The sequence below is a fragment of the Taudactylus pleione genome, unplaced genomic scaffold, assembly GCF_031769625.1.
Source record: "Taudactylus pleione unplaced genomic scaffold, aTauple2 ptg000495l, whole genome shotgun sequence".
NCBI lineage: Eukaryota > Metazoa > Chordata > Amphibia > Anura > Myobatrachidae > Taudactylus > Taudactylus pleione.
In genome coordinates this window covers 171,908-194,728 of record NW_028284897.1, presented here as the reverse complement: position 1 = coordinate 194,728, position 22,821 = coordinate 171,908, and the positions used below count along the sequence as shown (strand labels likewise).

The 22,821-nt window shown below is 42.5% G+C and overlaps 2 protein-coding genes across 9 annotated transcripts in view; one reads left to right on the top strand and one right to left on the bottom strand.

The window, feature by feature from the left end:
- The window catches only part of LOC148502485 (uncharacterized), a 33,679-nt gene extending 19,207 nt beyond the window's left edge, over positions 1-14,472 (top strand). The window contains exons 4-7 of the mRNA XM_088449783.1: positions 2,651-2,729; positions 2,816-2,913; positions 3,052-3,160; positions 13,210-14,472. Of these exons, the coding sequence (XP_088305909.1) occupies positions 2,651-2,729; positions 2,816-2,913; positions 3,052-3,160; positions 13,210-13,646 (723 nt within the window). The 3' untranslated portion in view covers positions 13,647-14,472. The remainder of the gene's footprint in view (positions 1-2,650; positions 2,730-2,815; positions 2,914-3,051; positions 3,161-13,209) is intronic.
- Positions 1-22,821, bottom strand: part of LOC148502483 (uncharacterized) — a 170,174-nt gene that overhangs the window by 52,707 nt on the left and 94,646 nt on the right. Inside the window, exon 6 of one of the 8 annotated variants that reach the window (XM_088449758.1) lies at positions 598-614. The exons of the other annotated variants lie outside the window; for them this stretch is intronic. Within the exon in view, the coding sequence (XP_088305884.1) occupies positions 598-614 (17 nt within the window). The remainder of the gene's footprint in view (positions 1-597; positions 615-22,821) is intronic. 8 annotated transcript variants of the gene reach the window in all.

Genomic DNA, 22,821 nt, shown 5'->3' with positions numbered 1-22,821 from the left:
CAGAGTCAAGATACTGCCATATCTAGACGACCTCCTGATATAAGGATGACCGTTGTCTGCCTGGCTGGACAATCAATTGTAAAAAGTCTTCTCTTTCTCCAACTCAGCAGATGGTGCACTTTGTGGCGCTGCATGACTCTCTGGGACAGAAGATTCTTCTACCAGAGGACAAGATTGTAGCACTCCAGTCTTGTGTGAACAATTTACTTGGCAAGCAAACAGTGTCAGTTCACTTGGCTATGCAGATGCTGGGCTCCATGGTAGCCACATTTGACATGGTGGCTTATGCCCAATTCCACTCCAGGTCCCTACAGCTGTGGATCCTGGCCCAGTGGGATGGTCAGTATCATCAGATAAAATCTCAGATAATTTTCATCTCACCAGAGGTTTGGCTCTCTTTCGCTTGGTGGCTGGAGACGACTCATTTAGACAAGTGTCTTCCATTATGGATCCCGGAATGGGTACTTCTCCTCACGGATGCAAGTCTGTGAGAATGGGGAGCAGTGAAGGGTCATCATACCTTTCATGGAAGGTGGATGGACCAGGAAAGTTACGTGCCAATAAATATATTGGAGCTTCGAGCAGTGAACAAAGCACTAATACTTGTGCAGGACCTTCTTCAGGGCAGGCCTGTCCAGGTTCACTCCGACAATGCGACAGCAGTGGCCTAAATCAATCATCGAAATCCAGCAGCCATGAAGGAAGTGGCAAAGATTTTGCTGTGGGTAGAAAGCCATCTTCCAGCAATCTCGGCAATATTCAACCCAGGTGTTCTCATTTGGGAAGCGGACTTCCTAAGTCGCCAGGACATACACGCCGGAGAATGGGCTCTTCATCCGGATGTGTTCCAAATTCTGGTAGACAGGTGGGGATTACCAGACGTAGACCTCATGGAGTCACGTCACAACCACAAGGTCCCCAGATACGGGTCCAGAACAAGGGACCCTCAGCCGCTTTGTGGACGCTCTGGCGGTGAGGTGGAACTTCAGGTTGGTATACCTGTTTCCTACAATCTCTCTCCTCTCAAGAGTCATCAGAAAGTTCAAGCAGGAGGGCGGCAGAATGATACTAATAGCTCCTGCCTGGCCCAGGAGGCATTGGTTCTGACACGTCTATCCATAGACAGTACACTGCCTCTACGGCAGGATCTGCTAATGCAGGGTCCCTGCCTTTACCAGGATTTACCTCGGCTGACTTTGATAGTGTGGCTCTTTAGTCTTCTGTCTTAAAAGCCAGGGGTTTTTCCTCTTCTGTGATTCAAATGATGCTAGGAGCAAGGAAGCCTGCTTCTGCTCGCATCTATCATATTTGGCGTTCATATTTTCTTTGGTGTTCCCACACAAAATATGACCCTAACTTTTTCAAGGTATCAAGAGTACTCGCATTTTTCAGGCTGGATTAGACCTAAGTCTTCACCTGGCTACCTTGAGAGTCCAAGTTTCTGCTTTGACTGATTGGTTCCAGCGCAAGATTGCCCCTCTGCCGGATGTTAGAACATTATTTCAGGGGGTTCTTCAGCTGCAACCTCCGTTTCTCCCACCAGTGGCACCGTGGGATTTGTCTTTGGTTCTCAGGGCGCTGCAGTCGCATCCCTTTGAACCTTTGGATAAGGTGGACTTGAGATGGCTGACAGCGAAAACACTATTTTTCCTCACCATCTCGTCAGCTCGCAGAGTTTCTGACTTGGCAGCATTGTCACGTCACTCTCCATATTTGATTTTTCATCAAAATAGAGCTGTCCTCTGTACCAAGGTGGACTACGTACCAAAGGTTGTTTCCCGTTTTCATATAAATGAGAAAATTGTAGTCCCAGACTTAAAGTCTTGAGACCTGTCTACAGGTGAAGCTTCCCTGGATGTGTATCGAGCCCTTCGTATATTCGTGGACCGGAACAGCTCCATCAGGAAAACAGATTCTCTCTTTGTGTTATGTGGTTTTCACAAACAAGGTTGGCCAGCAAACAAACAAACTTTGGCTCGCTGGCTCCGCATGACCATTTCTCAGGTCTATACTCTCCCTGTTACTAACAAGGTGACAGCACATTCCACTCGATCTGTTGGACCATCGTGGGCAGTAAGACATGGGGCCTTGGCTGAACTGCTTGCAAGGCAGCCATTTGGTCTTCCATTATACGTTTGTCAAGTGTTATGCTTTTGATACGTTTGCCTCCCAGGATGCTTCCTTTGTGCGGCGGATTATCCTGTCTGCACAGCAGCGTCCCCACCCTTAAGGGAACTGCTTTAGGATGTATAACATACCTTTGATAATTCTTTTTCTTTGAACTCCATAGGGTCCACAGGACACCCACCCTGACGCACCTGGCCTCAGTTGGGATCTGTTCTTTAGCCTTTTTCACAGAATCCCTCTTTGTATGTTGAGTGTTTCTTGTGTAAGTTGTACTTTCTTCTCCACTCCGTCCCTTGCCGCTAGGCTTGGTTACAACCTGAATGCCTGTGGCTATGGACGGGGTAAATAGGATGGAGGACCAGTGCATGCTGGGAGCCCCAACGCTTTTGCTGTTTGGTGCATTGTATGCGATACAACTACATACTACCCCAAGGTAATTCCTGTGGACCCTATGGACCTCGAAGAAAAATAATTATCAAAGGTATGTTATACCATAATTCTGTATTTTTATGTTTCCATGCAGGAGAGGGGATATATAGAGGAACACAGGGGTCTATGCAAGGACGTGATGATGGAGAATCACCGGCCCCTCACATCACTGGGTAAGAGGAGACTGTCATTTATTATACACACATTACCTGATAATCACATATATACAATGTACTCAGTCACTGTGTGTCTCCTATAGATGGACCCAGTAACAGAAATACCCCAGAGAGATGTCCCCGTCCTCTTTATTCTCAGGATTCTGTAGAGGAGAATCACAGGACCCCACAAGAGCATCCGGTAGGAGGGATTTAGGGTCCCACAGTGACTGTCACTATATGATCCTTACAGAAGCTGTGTGTGTCTTATACACTGATATTACACTGTGTAATCTCAAGTAATGACATTATGCATTTTTTTATTCTCTGATTTAATTAGGGTGAAGATCTGACTAATAAGATAAATTATATAGAGGGAGAAGAAGAGACGTATATGAGGGGTGATCAGCAGTGTAAGGAGGAGGAAATCCCTACAGATATCAGCACAGGTGAGTAATAAACACTTATTACAGAAAAGAGTCACATTCTCTCTCTGCACCATGATATAGTGTTCAGTTTGATTTTAACCAGTGTATTATATGTGTGGAGTTTGTAAGTTCTCCCAGTTTTGTGTGGATTTCCTTCCCCAATCCAAAAATATACTGGTATGTTAATTGACTTCTGACACAATGCACCTGTGTGTTCAGGTATTTAGATAGTAAACTCCTATGTGTATGGAACTTGGGAATGACTACATATCTTGCATACATCACTATAATGGGCTAATTATAAATAAATAATATTTCAGTCAGTACAATCATCTTCTTCTACATCCTCCTCAGTTCCTCTTATACTCCTGCTCCCCCCCTCACATCATGTCACTGTATGTTACCAGCCCAGAGATCTGACCAATCTTCTCCCACACTGCCTGGTGTATCTCATACATCAGGAGCCATCAGCCCCTATTATACTCCTGCTCTCCTCCTCACATCATGTGTGTGTTACCAGCCCAGAAATCTGACCAGTCTCCTCCCCACACTCTCTGGTGTATCTCATACATCAGGAGCCATCAGCCCCTATTATACTCCTGCTCTCCCCATCACATCATGTCACTGTGTGTTACCAGCCCAGACATCTGACCAGTCTCCTCCCCACACTCTCTGGTGTATCTCATACATCAGGAGCCATCAGCCCCTATTATACTCCTGTTCTCCTCCTCACATCATGTCACTGTGTTACCAGCCCAGAGATCTGACCAGTCTCCTCCCCCTCACACTCTCTGGTGTATCTCATACATCAGGAGCCATCAGCCCCTATTATACTCCTGCTCTCCCCCTCACATCATGTCACTGTGTGTTACCAGCCCAGAGAACTGACCAGTCTCCTCCCCCTCACACTCTCTGGTGTATCTCATACATCAGGAGCCATCAGCCCCTATTATACTCCTGCTCTCCTCCTCACATCATGTCACTGTGTTACCAGCCCAGAGATCTGACCAGTCTCCTCCCCACACTCTCTGGTGTATCTCATACATCAGGAGCCATCAGCCCCTATTATACTCCTGCTCTCCTCCTCACATCATGTCACTGTGTGTTACCAGCCCAGAGATCTGACCAGTCTCCTCCCACACTCTCTGGTGTATCTCATACATCAGGAGCCATCAGCCCCTATTATATTCCTGCTCTCCCCCTCACATCATGTCACTGCGTGTTACCAGCCCAGAGATCTGACCAGTCTCCTCCCACACTCTCTGGTGTATCTCATACATCAGGAGCCATCAGCCCATATTATACTCCTGCTCTCCCCCTCACATCATGTCACTGTGTGTTACCAGTCCAGAGAACTGACCAGTCTCCTCCTCACACTCTCTGGTGTATCTCATACATCAGGAGCCATCAGCCCCTATTATACTCCTGCTCTCCTCCTCACATCATGTCACTGTGTTACCAGCCCAGAGATCTGACCAGTCTCCTCCCCACACTCTCTGGTGTATCTCATACATCAGGAGCCATCAGCCCCTATTATACTCCTGCTCTCCTCCTCACATCATGTCACTGTGTGTTACCAGCCCAGAGATCTGACCAGTCTCCTCCCACACTCTCTGGTGTATGTCATACATCAGGAGCCATCAGCCCCTATTATACTCCTGCTCTCCCCCTCACATCATGTCACTGTGTGTTACCAGCCCAGAGATCTGACCAGTCTCCTCCCCCTCACACTCTCTGGTGTATGTCATACATCAGGAGCCATCAGCCCCTATTATACTCCTGCTCTCCCCCTCACATCATGTCACTGTGTTACCAGCCCAGAGATCTGACCAGTCTCCTCCCCACACTCTCTGGTGTATCTCATACATCAGGAGCCATCAGCCCCTATTATACTCCTGCTCTCCTCCTCACATCATGTCACTGTGTGTTACCAGCCCAGAGATCTGACCAGTCTCCTCCCACACTCTCTGGTGTATCTCATACATCAGGAGCCATCAGCCCCTATTATATTCCTGCTCTCCCCCTCACATCATGTCACTGCGTGTTACCAGCCCAGAGATCTGACCAGTCTCCTCCCACACTCTCTGGTGTATCTCATACATCAGGAGCCATCAGCCCCTATTATACTCCTGCTCTCCCCCTCACATCACGTCACTGTGTGTTACCAGCCCAGAGATCTGACCAGTCTCCTCCCCACACTCTCTGGTGTATCTCATACATCAGGAGCCATCAGCCCCTATTATACTCCTGCTCTCCCCCTCACATCATGTCACTGTGTGTTACCAGCCCAGAGATGTGACCAGTCTCCTCCTCACACTATCTGGTGTATCTCATACATCAGGAGCCATCAGCCCATATTATACTCCTTCTCTCCCCCTCACATCATGTCACTGTGTGTTACCAGCCCAGAGAACTGACCAGTCTCCTCCTCACACTCTCTGGTGTATCTCATACATCAGGAGCCATCAGCCCCTATTATACTCCTGCTCTCCTCCTCACATCATGTCACTGTGTTACCAGCCCAGAGATCTGACCAGTCTCCTCCCCACACTCTCTGGTGTATCTCATACATCAGGAGCCATCAGCCCCTATTATACTCCTGCTCTCCTCCTCACATCATGTCACTGTGTGTTACCAGCCCAGAGATCTGACCAGTCTCCTCCCCACACTCTCTGGTGTATCTCATACATCAGGAGCCATCAGTCCCTATTATACTCCTGCTCTCCTCCTCACATCATATCACTGTGTGTTACCAGCCCAGAGATCTGACCATTCTCCTCCCCCTCACACTCTCTGGTGTATCTCATACATCAGGAGCCATCAGCCCCTATTATATTCCTGCTCTCCCCCTCACATCATGTCACTGTGTGTTACCAGCCCAGAGATCTGACCAGTCTCCTCCCACACTCTCTGGTGTATCTCATACATCAGGAGCCATCAGCCCCTATTATACTCCTGCTCTCCTCCTCACATCATGTCACTGTGTTACCAGCCCAGAGATCTGACCAGTCTCCTCCCCACACTCTCTGGTGTATCTCATACATCAGGAGCCATCAGCCCCTATTATACTCCTGCTCTCCTCCTCACATCATGTCACTGTGTGTTACCAGCCCAGAGATCTGACCAGTCTCCTCCCACACTCTCTGGTGTATCTCATACATCAGGAGCCATCAGCCCATATTATACTCCTGCTCTCCCTCTCACATCATGTCACTGTGTGTTACCAGCCCAGAGAACTGACCAGTCTCCTCCTCACACTCTCTGGTGTATCTCATACATCAGGAGCCATCAGCCCCTATTATACTCCTGCTCTCCTCCTCACATCATGTCACTGTGTTACCAGCCCAGAGATCTGACCATTCTCCTCCCCCTCACACTCTCTGGTGTATCTCATACATCAGGAGCCATCAGCCCCTATTATATTCCTGCTCTCCCCCTCACATCATGTCACTGTGTGTTACCAGCCCAGAGATCTGACCAGTCTCCTCCCACACTCTCTGGTGTATCTCATACATCAGGAGCCATCAGCCCCTATTATACTCCTGCTCTCCTCCTCACATCATGTCACTGTGTTACCAGCCCAGAGATCTGACCAGTCTCCTCCCCACACTCTCTGGTGTATCTCATACATCAGGAGCCATCAGCCCATATTATACTCCTGCTCTCCCTCTCACATCATGTCACTGTGTTACCAGCCCAGAGATCTGACCAGTCTCCTCCCCACACTCTCTGGTGTATCTCATACATCAGGAGCCATCAGCCCCTATTATACTCCTGCTCTCCCCCTCACATCATGTCACTGTGTGTTACCAGCCCAGAGAACTGACCAGTCTCCTCCTCACACTCTCTGGTGTATCTCATACATCAGGAGCCATCAGCCCCTATTATACTCCTGCTCTCCTCCTCACATCATGTCACTGTGTTACCAGCCCAGAGATCTGACCAGTCTCCTCCCCACACTCTCTGGTGTATCTCATACATCAGGAGCCATCAGCCCCTATTATACTCCTGCTCTCCTCCTCACATCATGTCACTGTGTGTTACCAGCCCAGAGATCTGACCAGTCTCCTCCCCACACTCTCTGGTGTATCTCATACATCAGGAGCCATCAGTCCCTATTATACTCCTGCTCTCCTCCTCACATCATATCACTGTGTGTTACCAGCCCAGAGATCTGACCATTCTCCTCCCCCTCACACTCTCTGGTGTATCTCATACATCAGGAGCCATCAGCCCCTATTATACTCCTGCTCTCCCCCTCACATCACGTCACTGTGTGTTACCAGCCCAGAGATCTGAACAGTCTCCTCCCCACACTCTGGTGTATCTCATACATCAGGAGCCATCAGCCCCTATTATACTCCTGCTCTCCCCCTCACATCATGTCACTGTGTGTTACCAGCCCAGAGATGTGACCAGTCTCCTCCTCACACTATCTGGTGTATCTCATACATCAGGAGCCATCAGCCCATATTATACTCCTTCTCTCCCCCTCACATCATGTCACTGTGTGTTACCAGCCCAGAGAACTGACCAGTCTCCTCCTCACACTCTCTGGTGTATCTCATACATCAGGAGCCATCAGCCCCTATTATACTCCTGCTCTCCTCCTCACATCATGTCACTGTGTTACCAGCCCAGAGATCTGACCAGTCTCCTCCCCACACTCTCTGGTGTATCTCATACATCAGGAGCCATCAGCCCCTATTATACTCCTGCTCTCCTCCTCACATCATGTCACTGTGTGTTACCAGCCCAGAGATCTGACCAGTCTCCTCCCCACACTCTCTGGTGTATCTCATACATCAGGAGCCATCAGTCCCTATTATACTCCTGCTCTCCTCCTCACATCATATCACTGTGTGTTACCAGCCCAGAGATCTGACCATTCTCCTCCCCCTCACACTCTCTGGTGTATCTCATACATCAGGAGCCATCAGCCCCTATTATATTCCTGCTCTCCCCCTCACATCATGTCACTGTGTGTTACCAGCCCAGAGATCTGACCAGTCTCCTCCCACACTCTCTGGTGTATCTCATACATCAGGAGCCATCAGCCCCTATTATACTCCTGCTCTCCTCCTCACATCATGTCACTGTGTTACCAGCCCAGAGATCTGACCAGTCTCCTCCCCACACTCTCTGGTGTATCTCATACATCAGGAGCCATCAGCCCCTATTATACTCCTGCTCTCCTCCTCACATCATGTCACTGTGTGTTACCAGCCCAGAGATCTGACCAGTCTCCTCCCACACTCTCTGGTGTATCTCATACATCAGGAGCCATCAGCCCATATTATACTCCTGCTCTCCCTCTCACATCATGTCACTGTGTGTTACCAGCCCAGAGAACTGACCAGTCTCCTCCTCACACTCTCTGGTGTATCTCCTACATCAGGAGCCATCAGCCCCTATTATACTCCTGCTCTCCTCCTCACATCATGTCACTGTGTTACCAGCCCAGAGATCTGACCATTCTCCTCCCCCTCACACTCTCTGGTGTATCTCATACATCAGGAGCCATCAGCCCCTATTATATTCCTGCTCTCCCCCTCACATCATGTCACTGTGTGTTACCAGCCCAGAGATCTGACCAGTCTCCTCCCACACTCTCTGGTGTATCTCATACATCAGGAGCCATCAGCCCATATTATACTCCTGCTCTCCCCCTCACATCATGTCACTGTGTGTTACCAGCCCAGAGAACTGACCAGTCTCCTCCTCACACTCTCTGGTGTATCTCATACATCAGGAGCCATCAGCCCCTATTATACTCCTGCTCTCCTCCTCACATCATGTCACTGTGTTACCAGCCCAGAGATCTGACCAGTCTCCTCCCCACATTCTCTGGTGTATCTCATACATCAGGAGCCATCAGCCCCTATTATACTCCTGCTCTCCTCCTCACATCATGTCACTGTGTGTTACCAGCCCAGAGATCTGACCAGTCTCCTCCCACACTCTCTGGTGTATCTCATACATCAGGAGCCATCAGCCCATATTATACTCCTGCTCTCCCCCTCACATCATGTCACTGTGTGTTACCAGCCCAGAGAACTGACCAGTCTCCTCCTCACACTCTCTGGTGTATCTCATACATCAGGAGCCATCAGCCCCTATTATACTCCTGCTCTCCCCCTCACATCATGTCACTGTGTGTTACCAGCCCAGAGAACTGACCAGTCTCCTCCTCACACTCTCTGGTGTATCTCATACATCAGGAGCCATCAGCCCCTATTATACTCCTGCTCTCCTCCTCACATCATGTCACTGTGTTACCAGCCCAGAGATCTGACCAGTCTCCTCCCCACACTCTCTGGTGTATCTCATACATCAGGAGCCATCAGCCCCTATTATACTCCTGCTCTCCTCCTCACATCATGTCACTGTGTGTTACCAGCCCAGAGATCTGACCAGTCTCCTCCCCACACTCTCTGGTGTATCTCATACATCAGGAGCCATCAGTCCCTATTATACTCCTGCTCTCCTCCTCACATCATATCACTGTGTGTTACCAGCCCAGAGATCTGACCATTCTCCTCCCCCTCACACTCTCTGGTGTATCTCATACATCATGAGCCATCAGCCCCTATTATATTCCTGCTCTCCCCCTCACATCATGTCACTGTGTGTTACCAGCCCAGAGATCTGACCAGTCTCCTCCCACACTCTCTGGTGTATCTCATACATCAGGAGCCATCAGCCCCTATCATACTCCTGCTCTCCTCCTCACATCATGTCACTGTGTTACCAGCCCAGAGATCTGACCAGTCTCCTCCCCACACTCTCTGGTGTATCTCATACATCAGGAGCCATCAGCCCCTATTATACTCCTGCTCTCCTCCTCACATCATGTCACTGTGTGTTACCAGCCCAGAGATCTGACCAGTCTCCTCCCACACTCTCTGGTGTATCTCATACATCAGGAGCCATCAGCCCGTATTATACTCCTGCTCTCCCTCTCACATCATGTCACTGTGTGTTACCAGCCCAGAGAACTGACCAGTCTCCTCCTCACACTCTCTGGTGTATCTCATACATCAGGAGCCATCAGCCCCTATTATACTCCTGCTCTCCTCCTCACATCATGTCACTGTGTTACCAGCCCAGAGATCTGACCATTCTCCTTCCCCTCACACTCTCTGGTGTATCTCATACATCAGGAGCCATCAGCCCCTATTATATTCCTGCTCTCCCCCTCACATCATGTCACTGTGTGTTACCAGCCCAGAGATCTGACCAGTCTCCTCCCACACTCTCTGGTGTATCTCATACATCAGGAGCCATCAGCCCATATTATACTCCTGCTCTCCCCCTCACATCATGTCACTGTGTGTTACCAGCCCAGAGAACTGACCAGTCTCCTCCTCACACTCTCTGGTGTATCTCATACATCAGGAGCCATCAGCCCCTATTATACTCCTGCTCTCCTCCTCACATCATGTCACTGTGTTACCAGCCCAGAGATCTGACCAGTCTCCTCCCCACACTCTCTGGTGTATCTCATACATCAGGAGCCATCAGCCCCTATTATACTCCTGCTCTCCCCCTCACATCATGTCACTGTGTGATACCAGCCCAGAGATCTGACCAGTCTCCTCCCCACACTCTCTGGTGTATCTCATACATCAGGAGCCATCAGCCCCTATTATACTCCTGCTCTCTTCCTCACATCATGTTACTGTGTGTTACCAGCCTAAACATGCTGTATAGTGCACATTACAACACACGTCACATGAACTCCACCTTCTCACACACACACAGAGCTAATGACACCTGTCATTGCACAATGGCTCCCTCCAGACTCTGTGCTTGGATGAACTGTGTGCTTTATCTGCTGACTTGTCTCTGTATCCTGCTCTGTCTTCTGCTTTCTTCCTATGTTTGCTGTGTCTGTGCCCTGCACCATTCCCCTGCCCTGTCCTGCTGCCTCCCCTGCTCTGTGCCATCATTCTGTGTTGCTCTGTCCTATCGCTCTCCTTCCCTCTCAGCGGTTATATACAGTGACTCATTACCCTGTTAGTAACATGGCTCTGGTGGGAATACTCTCCCTGAGGATGACCAGAGGACCATATAGAGACTGCTTTTGCTACATATATATCCACCTGGGGAACTTTGTGTAGTGTGGATGCAGTTGTTTTTAAATACCCCACAAGTCTCCTGTGTGTATGTGTGAGGGTGGTCTAGATGGGTATTGTGGGTCACCAATGTCACTGGCTAATGAGGCTTCCTGCTCTGTGATGATGGCTAGGGAACGTTACCCATCAAAGTCTGCATTTGGGGGAGATATACATTGGTGATGTGCCATCTGCCTGTCCCTGGGGCTGGGTCTATGACATGTGCTGATCATGTGCATGTGCTATTTTATGCCAATATTTTATCTTTATTTAGAGTTTTAATTTTTGTTTGTACATTTAAAAATGTAATAATGTGCTCAGTTTGTGCCAGCAAAGTAAACAAATAAACATCATCATTCATAATATTAACACAGTGGTGTAGTGGTTAGCATTGCTATCTCAACACACTGAAGTCATGAATTTAATTCCAATCCAAGGTGCCATATGTGTGGAGTTTGTATGTGTTTCATCCAACCCTCCAAAAATCATAGTGGTAGGTTGATTGACTTCTGACACAAATGAACCCTAGTGTGTATATATGTGTTTTCATGTGGTAGGGGATATAGATTGTAAGCTCCACTGGGGCAGGGACTGATGTGATTGACTAAATATTATTTGTAAAGTGCTGCTCAGTATGTCTGTGCTATATAACGTGCTTCTCAGTATGTCTGTGCTATATAAGTGCTTCTCAGTATGTCTGTGCTATATAAAGTGTTTCTCAGTATGTCTGTGCTATATAAAGTGCTTCTCAGTGTGTCTGTGCTATATAAGTGCTTCTCAGTATGTCTGTGCTATATAAAGTGTTTCTCAGTGTGTCTGTGCTATATAAAGTGCTTCTCAGCGTGTCTTGTAAAGTGCTTCTCAGTATGTCTGTGCTATATAAAGTGCTGCTCAGTATGTCTGTGCTATATAAAGTGCATCTCGGTGTGTCTGTGCTATATAAAGTGCTTCTCAGTATGTATGTGCTATATAAAGAGCTTCTCAGTGTGTATGTGCTATATAAAGTGCTTCTCAGTATGTCTGTGCTATATAAAGTGCTTCTCAGTATGTCTGTGCTATATAAAGAGCTTCTCAGTATGTCTGTGCTATATAACATGCTTCTCAGTATGTCTGTGCTATATAAAGTGCATCTCAGTGTGTCTGTGCTATATAAAGTGCATCTCAGTGTGTCTGTGCTATATAAAGTGCTTCTCAGTGTGTCTGTGCTATATAAAGTGCTTCTCAGTGTGTCTGTGCTATATAAAGTGCTTCTCATTATGTCTGTGCTATATAAAGTGCTTCTCAGTATGTCTGTGCTATATAACGTGCTTCTCAGTATGTCTGTGCTATATAAAGTGCATCTCAGTGTGTCTGTGCTATATAAAGTGCTTCTCAGTGTGTCTGTGCTATATAAAGTGCTTCTCAGTGTGTCTGTGCTATATAACGTGCTTCTCATTATGTCTGTGCTATATAAAGTGCTTCTCAGTATGTCTGTGCTATATAAAGTGCTTCTCAGTATGTCTGTGCTATATAAAGAGCTTCTCAGTATGTCTGTGCTATATAAAGTGCTTCTCAGTATGTCTGTGCTATATAAAGTGCTTCTCAGTATGTCTGTGCTATATAAAGAGCTTCTCAGTATGTCTGTGCTATATAAAGTGCTTCTCAGTATGTCTGTGCTATATAAAGAGCTTCTCAGTATGTCTGTGCTATATAACATGCTTCTCAGTATGTCTGTGCTATATAAAGTGCTTCTCAGTGTGTCTGTGCTATATAAAGTGCTTCTCAGTATGTCTGTGCTATATAAAGTGCTGCTCAGTGTGTCTGTGCTATATAAAGTGCTTCTCAGTATGTCTGTGCTATATAAAGTGCTTCTCAGTGTGTATGTGCTATATATTGTGCTTCTCAGTATGTCTGTGCTATATAAAGAGCTTCTCAGTATGTCTGTGCTATATAACATACTTATTGTATTTCCAGCAGATGGACGCACAAGCAGGAATGACTTGGAGGGAGATCTCATCTTGTCTTCAGATATTAAACTAGAAGATAACATCACACAGGAATCTCCAGGAGATAATCCTGTTACACTAAATATACATCCAGTACCTCACAGTGCAGCTATATCATCTGATACCTCTAATTGTGACCAATGTTCTCCTGATACCTCAGGTTTTGTTACACGTAGTGTAGCTCATACACCTGATAAAATATTTCCCTGTTCTGAGTGTGGGAAATGTTTTACTCAGAATTCTGCTCTTGTTATACATCAGAGATATCACACAGGTGAGAAACCATTTCCATGTTCTGAGTGTGGGAAATGTTTTACACAGAGGTCAGATCTTGTTAGGCATGAAAAAAGTCACACAGGTGAGAAACCATTTCCATGTCCTGATTGTAGGAAATGTTTTACATGAAAATCAGATCTTGTTATGCATCAGAGAAGTCACACAGGTGAGAGGCCATTTCCGTGTTCTGTGTGTGGGAAATGTTTTACAAGGAAATCAGAACTTGTTATACATCAGAGAAGTCACACAGGTGAGAAACCATTTCCATGTTCTGAGTGTGGGAAATGTTTTACACATAAATCGAACCTTGTTAGACATCAGATGTCACACAGGAGAAAAGCATTTCTATGAGCTGATACAAAGGTTTGTAGCAACACTCCAGTCACACAGTAGTTTAACATTTTAAGTTTTTCATCCACAGATAATTTGGATGTTTGTCATTAATATAAAAAGAGGAGGGATGTACAGCTCTATGGAAATCTTAACAATAAATAATATAGGGCTTGATAAAGATGTGTATAGTATTTAATATGAAGACTCTCAGGGGTGGTGACAGCTTTTGTCTATGCCGTCAGGAGGTGATCTGGATGTTCTCACTGAATTCGCTCCACCCAGATGGTTTAAACAAATCAATCGAACTAATCACTATCACCTGATATCTCTGTGGTCTTTCAGACCAGATAGTCAAGAACCCTTCACCTGGTCCTACGACCATCTGGGAGTTTGCTATTATCTTCTGTGTGACTTCACTTATGTGATTTTATTACCCTGTATTTGGTGTGACCACCCTTTGCCTTCAAAACAGCACCAATTCTTCTAGGTACACTTGCACACAGTTTTTTAAGGAACTCGGCAGGGAGGTTGTTCAAAACATCTTGGAGAACTACCCACAGATCTGTGAATGTAGGCGTGCTCAGATCCTTCTCTCTCCTCATGTAATCCCAGACAGACTCGATGATGGTGAGATCAGGGCTCTGTGAGGGCCATATAATCACTTCCAGGACTCCTTGTTCTTCTTTACGCTGAAGTTAGTTCTTAATGACATTGGTTGTATGTTTGGGGTCATTGCAGAATAAATTTGGAGCCAATCAGACACCTCCCTGATGGTATTACATGATGGATAAGTACCTGCCTGTATTTCTCAGCAATGAGGATACGATTAATCCTGACCAAATCCCCAACTCCATTTGCTTTAATGCAGCTCCAGACTTGCAGGGAACCTCCACCATGCGTCACTGTTACCTGCAGACACTCATTATTGTACATGAAAAAAAGGGCAGAATTTGCAAAGGGGCAAAAACTAGAGAAAAGACAAATAAGTATTTTTGGGGCACTCTTGAAGCAAATGTAGACGATGTAGTAGAAGAAACATGAATTTTATTAAATACCTTGGCTAAAATAGGCTTCAATTCACAAAAATGAAGGGAGGGGGATTTAGGGCAAACATGTAAAACAAAGTGACACACAAATATACACAATAGATAAATGGTAATCAGGATCGCATTACCAACGGTAGTATGCACATAGGATTCATTTACCTTGTTACTTAAATTTAAATGCATACATCAATATGGTTTACTATATTAAGTTGGAGATAATTTGAAGATATACCTAATTATAGATATCAGCAAAAATAATTTTTGTTTTGTAACTGATAGCTGCTAAGGTTAACAAAGGAAAAGCTAGGCGAACATATGAAGATGTAAAGGGTCCTTTTTCTGTTACCCACTGAATAAATTCCCTGACAATAATGAGACCAATGTTCAAAAAATAACAATTAGTATTGTAGCAATATCAAATCAGAGAAAAAATATGAGGTCACATTAATTTATTCATATAACAGTGAAACTGTTATTCATGCAGCATTTCCTGATATTGTCAGATTAGTAAATTCAAATAATTAATAAACAAATACAGGCACATCTGATTTATTCTGGTCAGATAGAATAATTACTACTTGGGCAAGGAAAAATGATCTGTTCATAAGTCAACATAGGATCTCACACAATAATAACACCATTGTTTATACAGTATATATAAGCACTCTCAAGTTGATAAAAGTATGAGGTCACATTAGTGGTACACATGACACTGAACCTGGTTTGTTCCTGCAATATATCGTGACATAATCAAATTAGATAAAAAGTCTCAATACTTGGTCAGTATATACTATCAAGCACATCTGATTATATGATAATTAGTGCTTAGGTAGGGAGAGTTTGATCAATTAATGAATTGACATAGGGTTTCAAACATTAGTGAAGCCATTGTTCTTATAGCTTGTAGTAGAAACAATGATCACACTAAATTATATGCAAATGTAAGCTCACAATGGTGTTGTGCATAATCAATAAAACTGTTGTTTATGCAGCATATAACAGATTCAGGGTAATACCAATTGATGGAAGTCTGAAATCACGTGACAATTGTACATATAAGGTATATATCAGAGGATAACACAAATCTGTAAAATAGCTGCTGAAGGAAGTAAGATCTGTGGTACTATAAACGCAGAACCACTTCTACTTTCCCCTGTCCATTTCTGACAGGGGATGAGAGAGTGAGGCAGCGTGACACACAGAGGAAACAACAGATAAGCACTTCTGCTGTTTGAGGAGAAGCGGTGTCTCTCCCGTTATCTGATAGGCATTGCAGGGGGAGTCACACGCAGGGAACTCAAATGAGAGAGTGCAAGGAAAGGATAGTAAAAGTACCTTGCCAGAGGAGTCAAAGGACCAGAGCTGCATGTAATGTGTGTGGGAGCCCATGTGCTAATGCACCGTTCAGTACGCGCGTTTCGCCGGAATGGCTTGGTCACCTGATCATCAGGCTGAATTCTTGCTTCCTGGTTGTTAAAGGGCATGTGCCCAATCAGCGAACTGGGTTGGAAATTGACTGTTACTACAGCCAATCATGGTATGATAGGTTTAAGCCTATCAACATCGTTAAGGAGGTCTATGGGTGTGACGAGTATATGAATTAGCATAAGTAAACAGCAGGGACGGAGAGGCAGTGATTGAGAAGCAAAGTCTAAGAAATAATGACAGTGTAAACACGTGAGAATGATGTGACTAATGAGGTGGGAGAGAAAGAATAGAAAGAAGTGTATAATATACATGAAAGTGGAAGTGATAGTAAGATGGTGAAAACAAAAAGGGAGAGTTATAAATGTATAAGGAGGTCACAGAGTGCAGTCAATATATAAATCGGCATATGTAACCATAGCAGGGATGGGAGAGCAGTGATTAAGAAACAAGGTCTAGGAGATAAGGACAGTGTGAGGAAACGGATGAGGTGGGAGAGGATAAATGAAGAGGTATTATCTACATAAATAGGGATATGATATCTTAAATAGGAAGGAAAGATAGTGAAAACAGAAAAGGGGAGTGAAGAATGGATAATGAAGTGAAAAATAATCAGTGGATGATGGAGGTGAAATTGTGATGATTACTTAAACATATGGAAGATCTGAAAGAGACGGAGAATGGAAAAGGGAATGGAAAAGGGGGGGAAGTGAAAAGATATATAAATAAGGGAAGGGAAAGGGGGGATAAATGAAAGGGTGAAAAAGAAGGGGAGATGAAAATGGGTCCGTGGAATGAAAGATGAAATGAATACAGAGGAGGTTAGTGAATTGAGATATGAAGAAGAGAAGAGAAAAAGAAGGGAATAGATGACTAGGAACAAGGTGTGAAGTAAAGAGAGGGAGGAATGAGTGAACGCATATGTGAGAAAAAAGTGAGATGAGAAGAGACAGTAACAGAAACATAATAATAAGAAAAAAGATGGGGGAAGGGACCAGGAGTGGTGTGAAAGAGTGAAGGGAAAATAGAATAAGATAATGAGCAAAAGATAATAATGCAGATGGTAATAAAAAAATTGAATTTTTGTACCCCTTAGATTAAGCTATATATATTACATCTGTCCTTATTAGTGTGATTGCGCGCGTGGGTGTGATCATATCATGTGACTCACTAGTGGACACTATCGTTAATTATTACTAATATCAACATAATCACTATACAATATGGGATTATAATATTGTGTTTATAACATGTGACCTAGATCCCAGTGACGCTGCCTATACAGATCACTAATCTGTTACTATATCATGTGTGTTATTTATACCTTATTGTGTCATAACTTAGGAGAATCGCTGATATATATATAACATGTGACCTAGATCCCAGTGACGCTGCCACTATACAGATCACTAATACGTTATGTTACTATATCATGTGTGTTATTTGTACCTTATTGTGTTATAACTTAGGAGAATCGCTATGATATATATATAACATGTGACCTAGATCCCAGTGACGCTGCCGCTATACAGATCACTAATACGTTATGTTACTATATCATGTGTGTTATTTATACCTTATTGTGTCATAACTTAGGAGAATCGCTATGATATATATATATAACATGTGACCTAGATCCCAGTGATGCTGCCACTATACAGATCACTAATACGTTATGTTACTATATCATGTGTGTTATTTATACCTTATTGTGTTATAACTTAGGAGAATCGCTATGATATATATAACATGTGACCTAGATCCCAGTGATGCTGCCACTATACAGATCACTAATACGTTATCTTACTGTATCATGTGAGTTATTATACCTTATTGTGTTATAACTTAGGAGAATCGCTATGATATATATAACATGTGCCCTAAATCCCAGTGACGCTGCCGCTATACAGATCACTAATACGTTATCTTACTGTATCATGTATGTTATTTATACCTTATTGTGTTATAACTTAGCAGAATCGCTATGATATATATATAACATGTGACCTAGATCCCAGTGACGCTGCCGCTATACAGATCACTAATACGTTATCTTACTATATCATGTGTGTTATTTATACCTTATTGTGTTATATAACTTAGGAGAATCGCTATGATATATATATATATAACATGTGACCTAGATCCCAGTGACGCTGCCGCTATACAGATCACTAATACGTTATCTTACTATATCATGTATGTTATTTATACCTTATTGTGTTATATAACTTAGGAGAATCGCTATGATATATATATATATAACATGTGACCTAGATCCCAGTGACGCTGCCGCTATACAGATCACTAATACGTTATCTTACTATATCATGTGTGTTATTTATACCTTACTGTGTCATAACTTAGCAGAATCGCTGATATATATATAACATGTGACCTAGATCCCAGTGACGCTGCCACTATACAGATCACTAATACGTTATGTTACTATATCATGTGTGTTATTTGTACCTTATTGTGTTATAACTTAGGAGAATCGCTATGATATATATAACATGTGACCTAGATCCCAGTGATGCTGCCACTATACAGATCACTAATACGTTATCTTACTGTATCATGTGTGTTATTATACCTTATTGTGTTATAAAGTAGGAGAATCTCTATGATATATATAACATGTGCCCTAAATCCCAGTGACGCTGCCGCTATACAGATCACTAATACGTTATCTTACTGTATCATGTATGTTATTTATACCTTATTGTGTTATAACTTAGCAGAATCGCTATGATATATATATAACATGTGACCTAGATCCCAGTGACGCTGCCGCTATACAGATCACTAATACGTTATCTTACTATATCATGTGTGTTATTTATACCTTATTGTGTTATATAACTTAGGAGAATCGCTATGATATATATATATAACATGTGACCTAGATCCCAGTGACGCTGCCGCTATACAGATCACTAATACGTTATCTTACTATATCATGTATGTTATTTATACCTTATTGTGTTATATAACTTAGGAGAATCGCTATGATATATATATATATATAACATGTGACCTAGATCCCAGTGACGCTGCCGCTATACAGATCACTAATACGTTATCTTACTATATCATGTGTGTTATTTATACCTTATTGTGTTATATAACTTAGGGGAATCGCTATGATATATATATAACATGTGACCTAGATCCCAGTGACGCTGCCGCTATACAGGTCACTAATACGTTATGTTACTATATCATGTGTGTTATTTATACCTTATTGTGTTATATAACTTAGGAGAATCGCTATGATATATATATAACATGTGCCCTAGATCCCAGTGATGCTGCCGCTATACAGATCACTAATACGTTATCTTACTATATCATGTGTGTTATTTATACCTTATTGTGTTATATAACTTAGGAGAATCACTATGATATATATATATATAACATGTGACCTAGATCCCAGTGACGCTGCCGCTATACAGATCACTAGTACGTTATCTTACTATATCGTGTGTTATTTATACCTTATTGTGTTATATAACTTAGGAGAATCGCTATGATATATATAACATGTGACCTAGATCCCAGTGACGCTGCCGCTATACAGATCACTAATACGTTATCTTACTATATCATGTGTGTTATTTATACCTTATTGTGTTATATAACTTAGTAGAATCGCTATGATATATATATATATAACATGTGACCTAGATCCCAGTGACGCTGCCGCTATACAGATCACTAATACGTTATCTTACTATATCATGTGTGTTATTATACCTTACTGTGTTATATAACTTAGGAGAATGGCTATGATATATATATAACATGTGCCCTAGATCCCAGTGATGCTGCCGCTATACAGATCACTAATACGTTATATTACTATATCATGTGTTATTTATACCTTATTGTGTTATATAACTTAGGAGAATCACTATGATATATATATAACATGTGACCTAGATCCCAGTGATGCTGCCGCTATACAGATCACTAATACGTTATATTACTATATCATGTGTGTTATTATACCTTACTGTGTTATATAACTTAGGAGAATCACTATGATATATATATAACATGTGACCTAGATCCCAGTGATGCTGCCGCTATACAGATCACTAATACGTTATCTTACTATATCATGTGTGTTATTTATACCTTATTGTGTTATATAACTTAGGGGAATCGCTATGATATATATATAACATGTGACCTAGATCCCAGTGATGCTGCCGCTATACAGATCACTAATCCTTTATCTTACTATATCATGTGTGTTATTTATACCTTATTGTGTTATATAACTTAGGAGAATCGCTATGATATATATATATAACATGTGACCTAGATCCCAGTGATGCTGCCGCTATACAGATCACTAATACGTTATCTTACTATATCATGTGTGTTATTTATACCTTATTGTGTTATATAACTTAGGGGAATCGCTATGATATATATATAACATGTGACCTAGATCCCAGTGATGCTGCCGCTATACAGATCACTAATACGTTATCTTACTATAGCATGTATGTTATTTATACCTTATTGTGTTATATAACTTAGGGGAATCGCTATGATATATATATAACATGTGACCTAGATCCCAGTGATGCTGCCGCTATACAGATCACTAATACGTTATATTACTATATCATGTGTGTTATTTATACCTTATTGTGTTATATAACTTAGGGGAATCGCTATGATATATATATAACATGTGACCTAGATCCCAGTGATGCTGCCGCTATACAGATCACTAATACGTTATCTTACTATATCATGTGTGTTATTTATACCTTATTGTGTTATATAACTTAGGAGAATCGCTATGATATATATATAACATGTGACCTAGATCCCAGTGACGCTGCCGCTATACAGATCACTAATACGTTATCTTACTATATCATGTGTGTTATTTATACCTTATTGTGTTATATAACTTAGGGGAATCACTATGATATATATATAACATGTGCCCTAGATCCCAGTGACGCTGCCGCTATACAGATCACTAATACGTTATATTACTATATCATGTATGTTATTTATACCTTATTGTGTGACTTTATAACTTAGGAGAATCGCTATGATATATATAACATGTGCCCTAAATCCCAGTGACGCTGCCGCTATACAGATCACTAATACGTTATCTTACTATATCATGTATGTTATTTATACCTTATTGTGTTATAACTTAGCAGAATCGCTATGATATATATATAACATGTGACCTAGATCCCAGTGACGCTGCCGCTATACAGATCACTAATACGTTATCTTACTATATCATGTGTGTTATTTATACCTTATTGTGTTATATAACTTAGGAGAATCGCTATGATATATATATATATAACATGTGACCTAGATCCCAGTGACGCTGCCGCTATACAGATCACTAATACGTTATCTTACTATATCATGTATGTTATTTATACCTTATTGTGTTATATAACTTAGGAGAATCGCTATGATATATATATATATAACATGTGACCTAGATCCCAGTGACGCTGCCGCTATACAGATCACTAATACGTTATCTTACTATATCATGTGTGTTATTTATACCTTACTGTGTCATAACTTAGCAGAATCGCTGATATATATATAACATGTGACCTAGATCCCAGTGACGCTGCCACTATACAGATCACTAATACGTTATGTTACTATATCATGTGTGTTATTTGTACCTTATTGTGTTATAACTTAGGAGAATCGCTATGATATATATAACATGTGACCTAGATCCCAGTGATGCTGCCACTATACAGATCACTAATACGTTATCTTACTGTATCATGTGTGTTATTATACCTTATTGTGTTATAAAGTAGGAGAATCTCTATGATATATATAACATGTGCCCTAAATCCCAGTGACGCTGCCGCTATACAGATCACTAATACGTTATCTTACTGTATCATGTATGTTATTTATACCTTATTGTGTTATAACTTAGCAGAATCGCTATGATATATATATAACATGTGACCTAGATCCCAGTGACGCTGCCGCTATACAGATCACTAATACGTTATCTTACTATATCATGTGTGTTATTTATACCTTATTGTGTTATATAACTTAGGAGAATCGCTATGATATATATATATAACATGTGACCTAGATCCCAGTGACGCTGCCGCTATACAGATCACTAATACGTTATCTTACTATATCATGTATGTTATTTATACCTTATTGTGTTATATAACTTAGGAGAATCGCTATGATATATATATATATATAACATGTGACCTAGATCCCAGTGACGCTGCCGCTATACAGATCACTAATACGTTATCTTACTATATCATGTGTGTTATTTATACCTTATTGTGTTATATAACTTAGGGGAATCGCTATGATATATATATAACATGTGACCTAGATCCCAGTGACGCTGCCGCTATACAGGTCACTAATACGTTATGTTACTATATCATGTGTGTTATTTATACCTTATTGTGTTATATAACTTAGGAGAATCG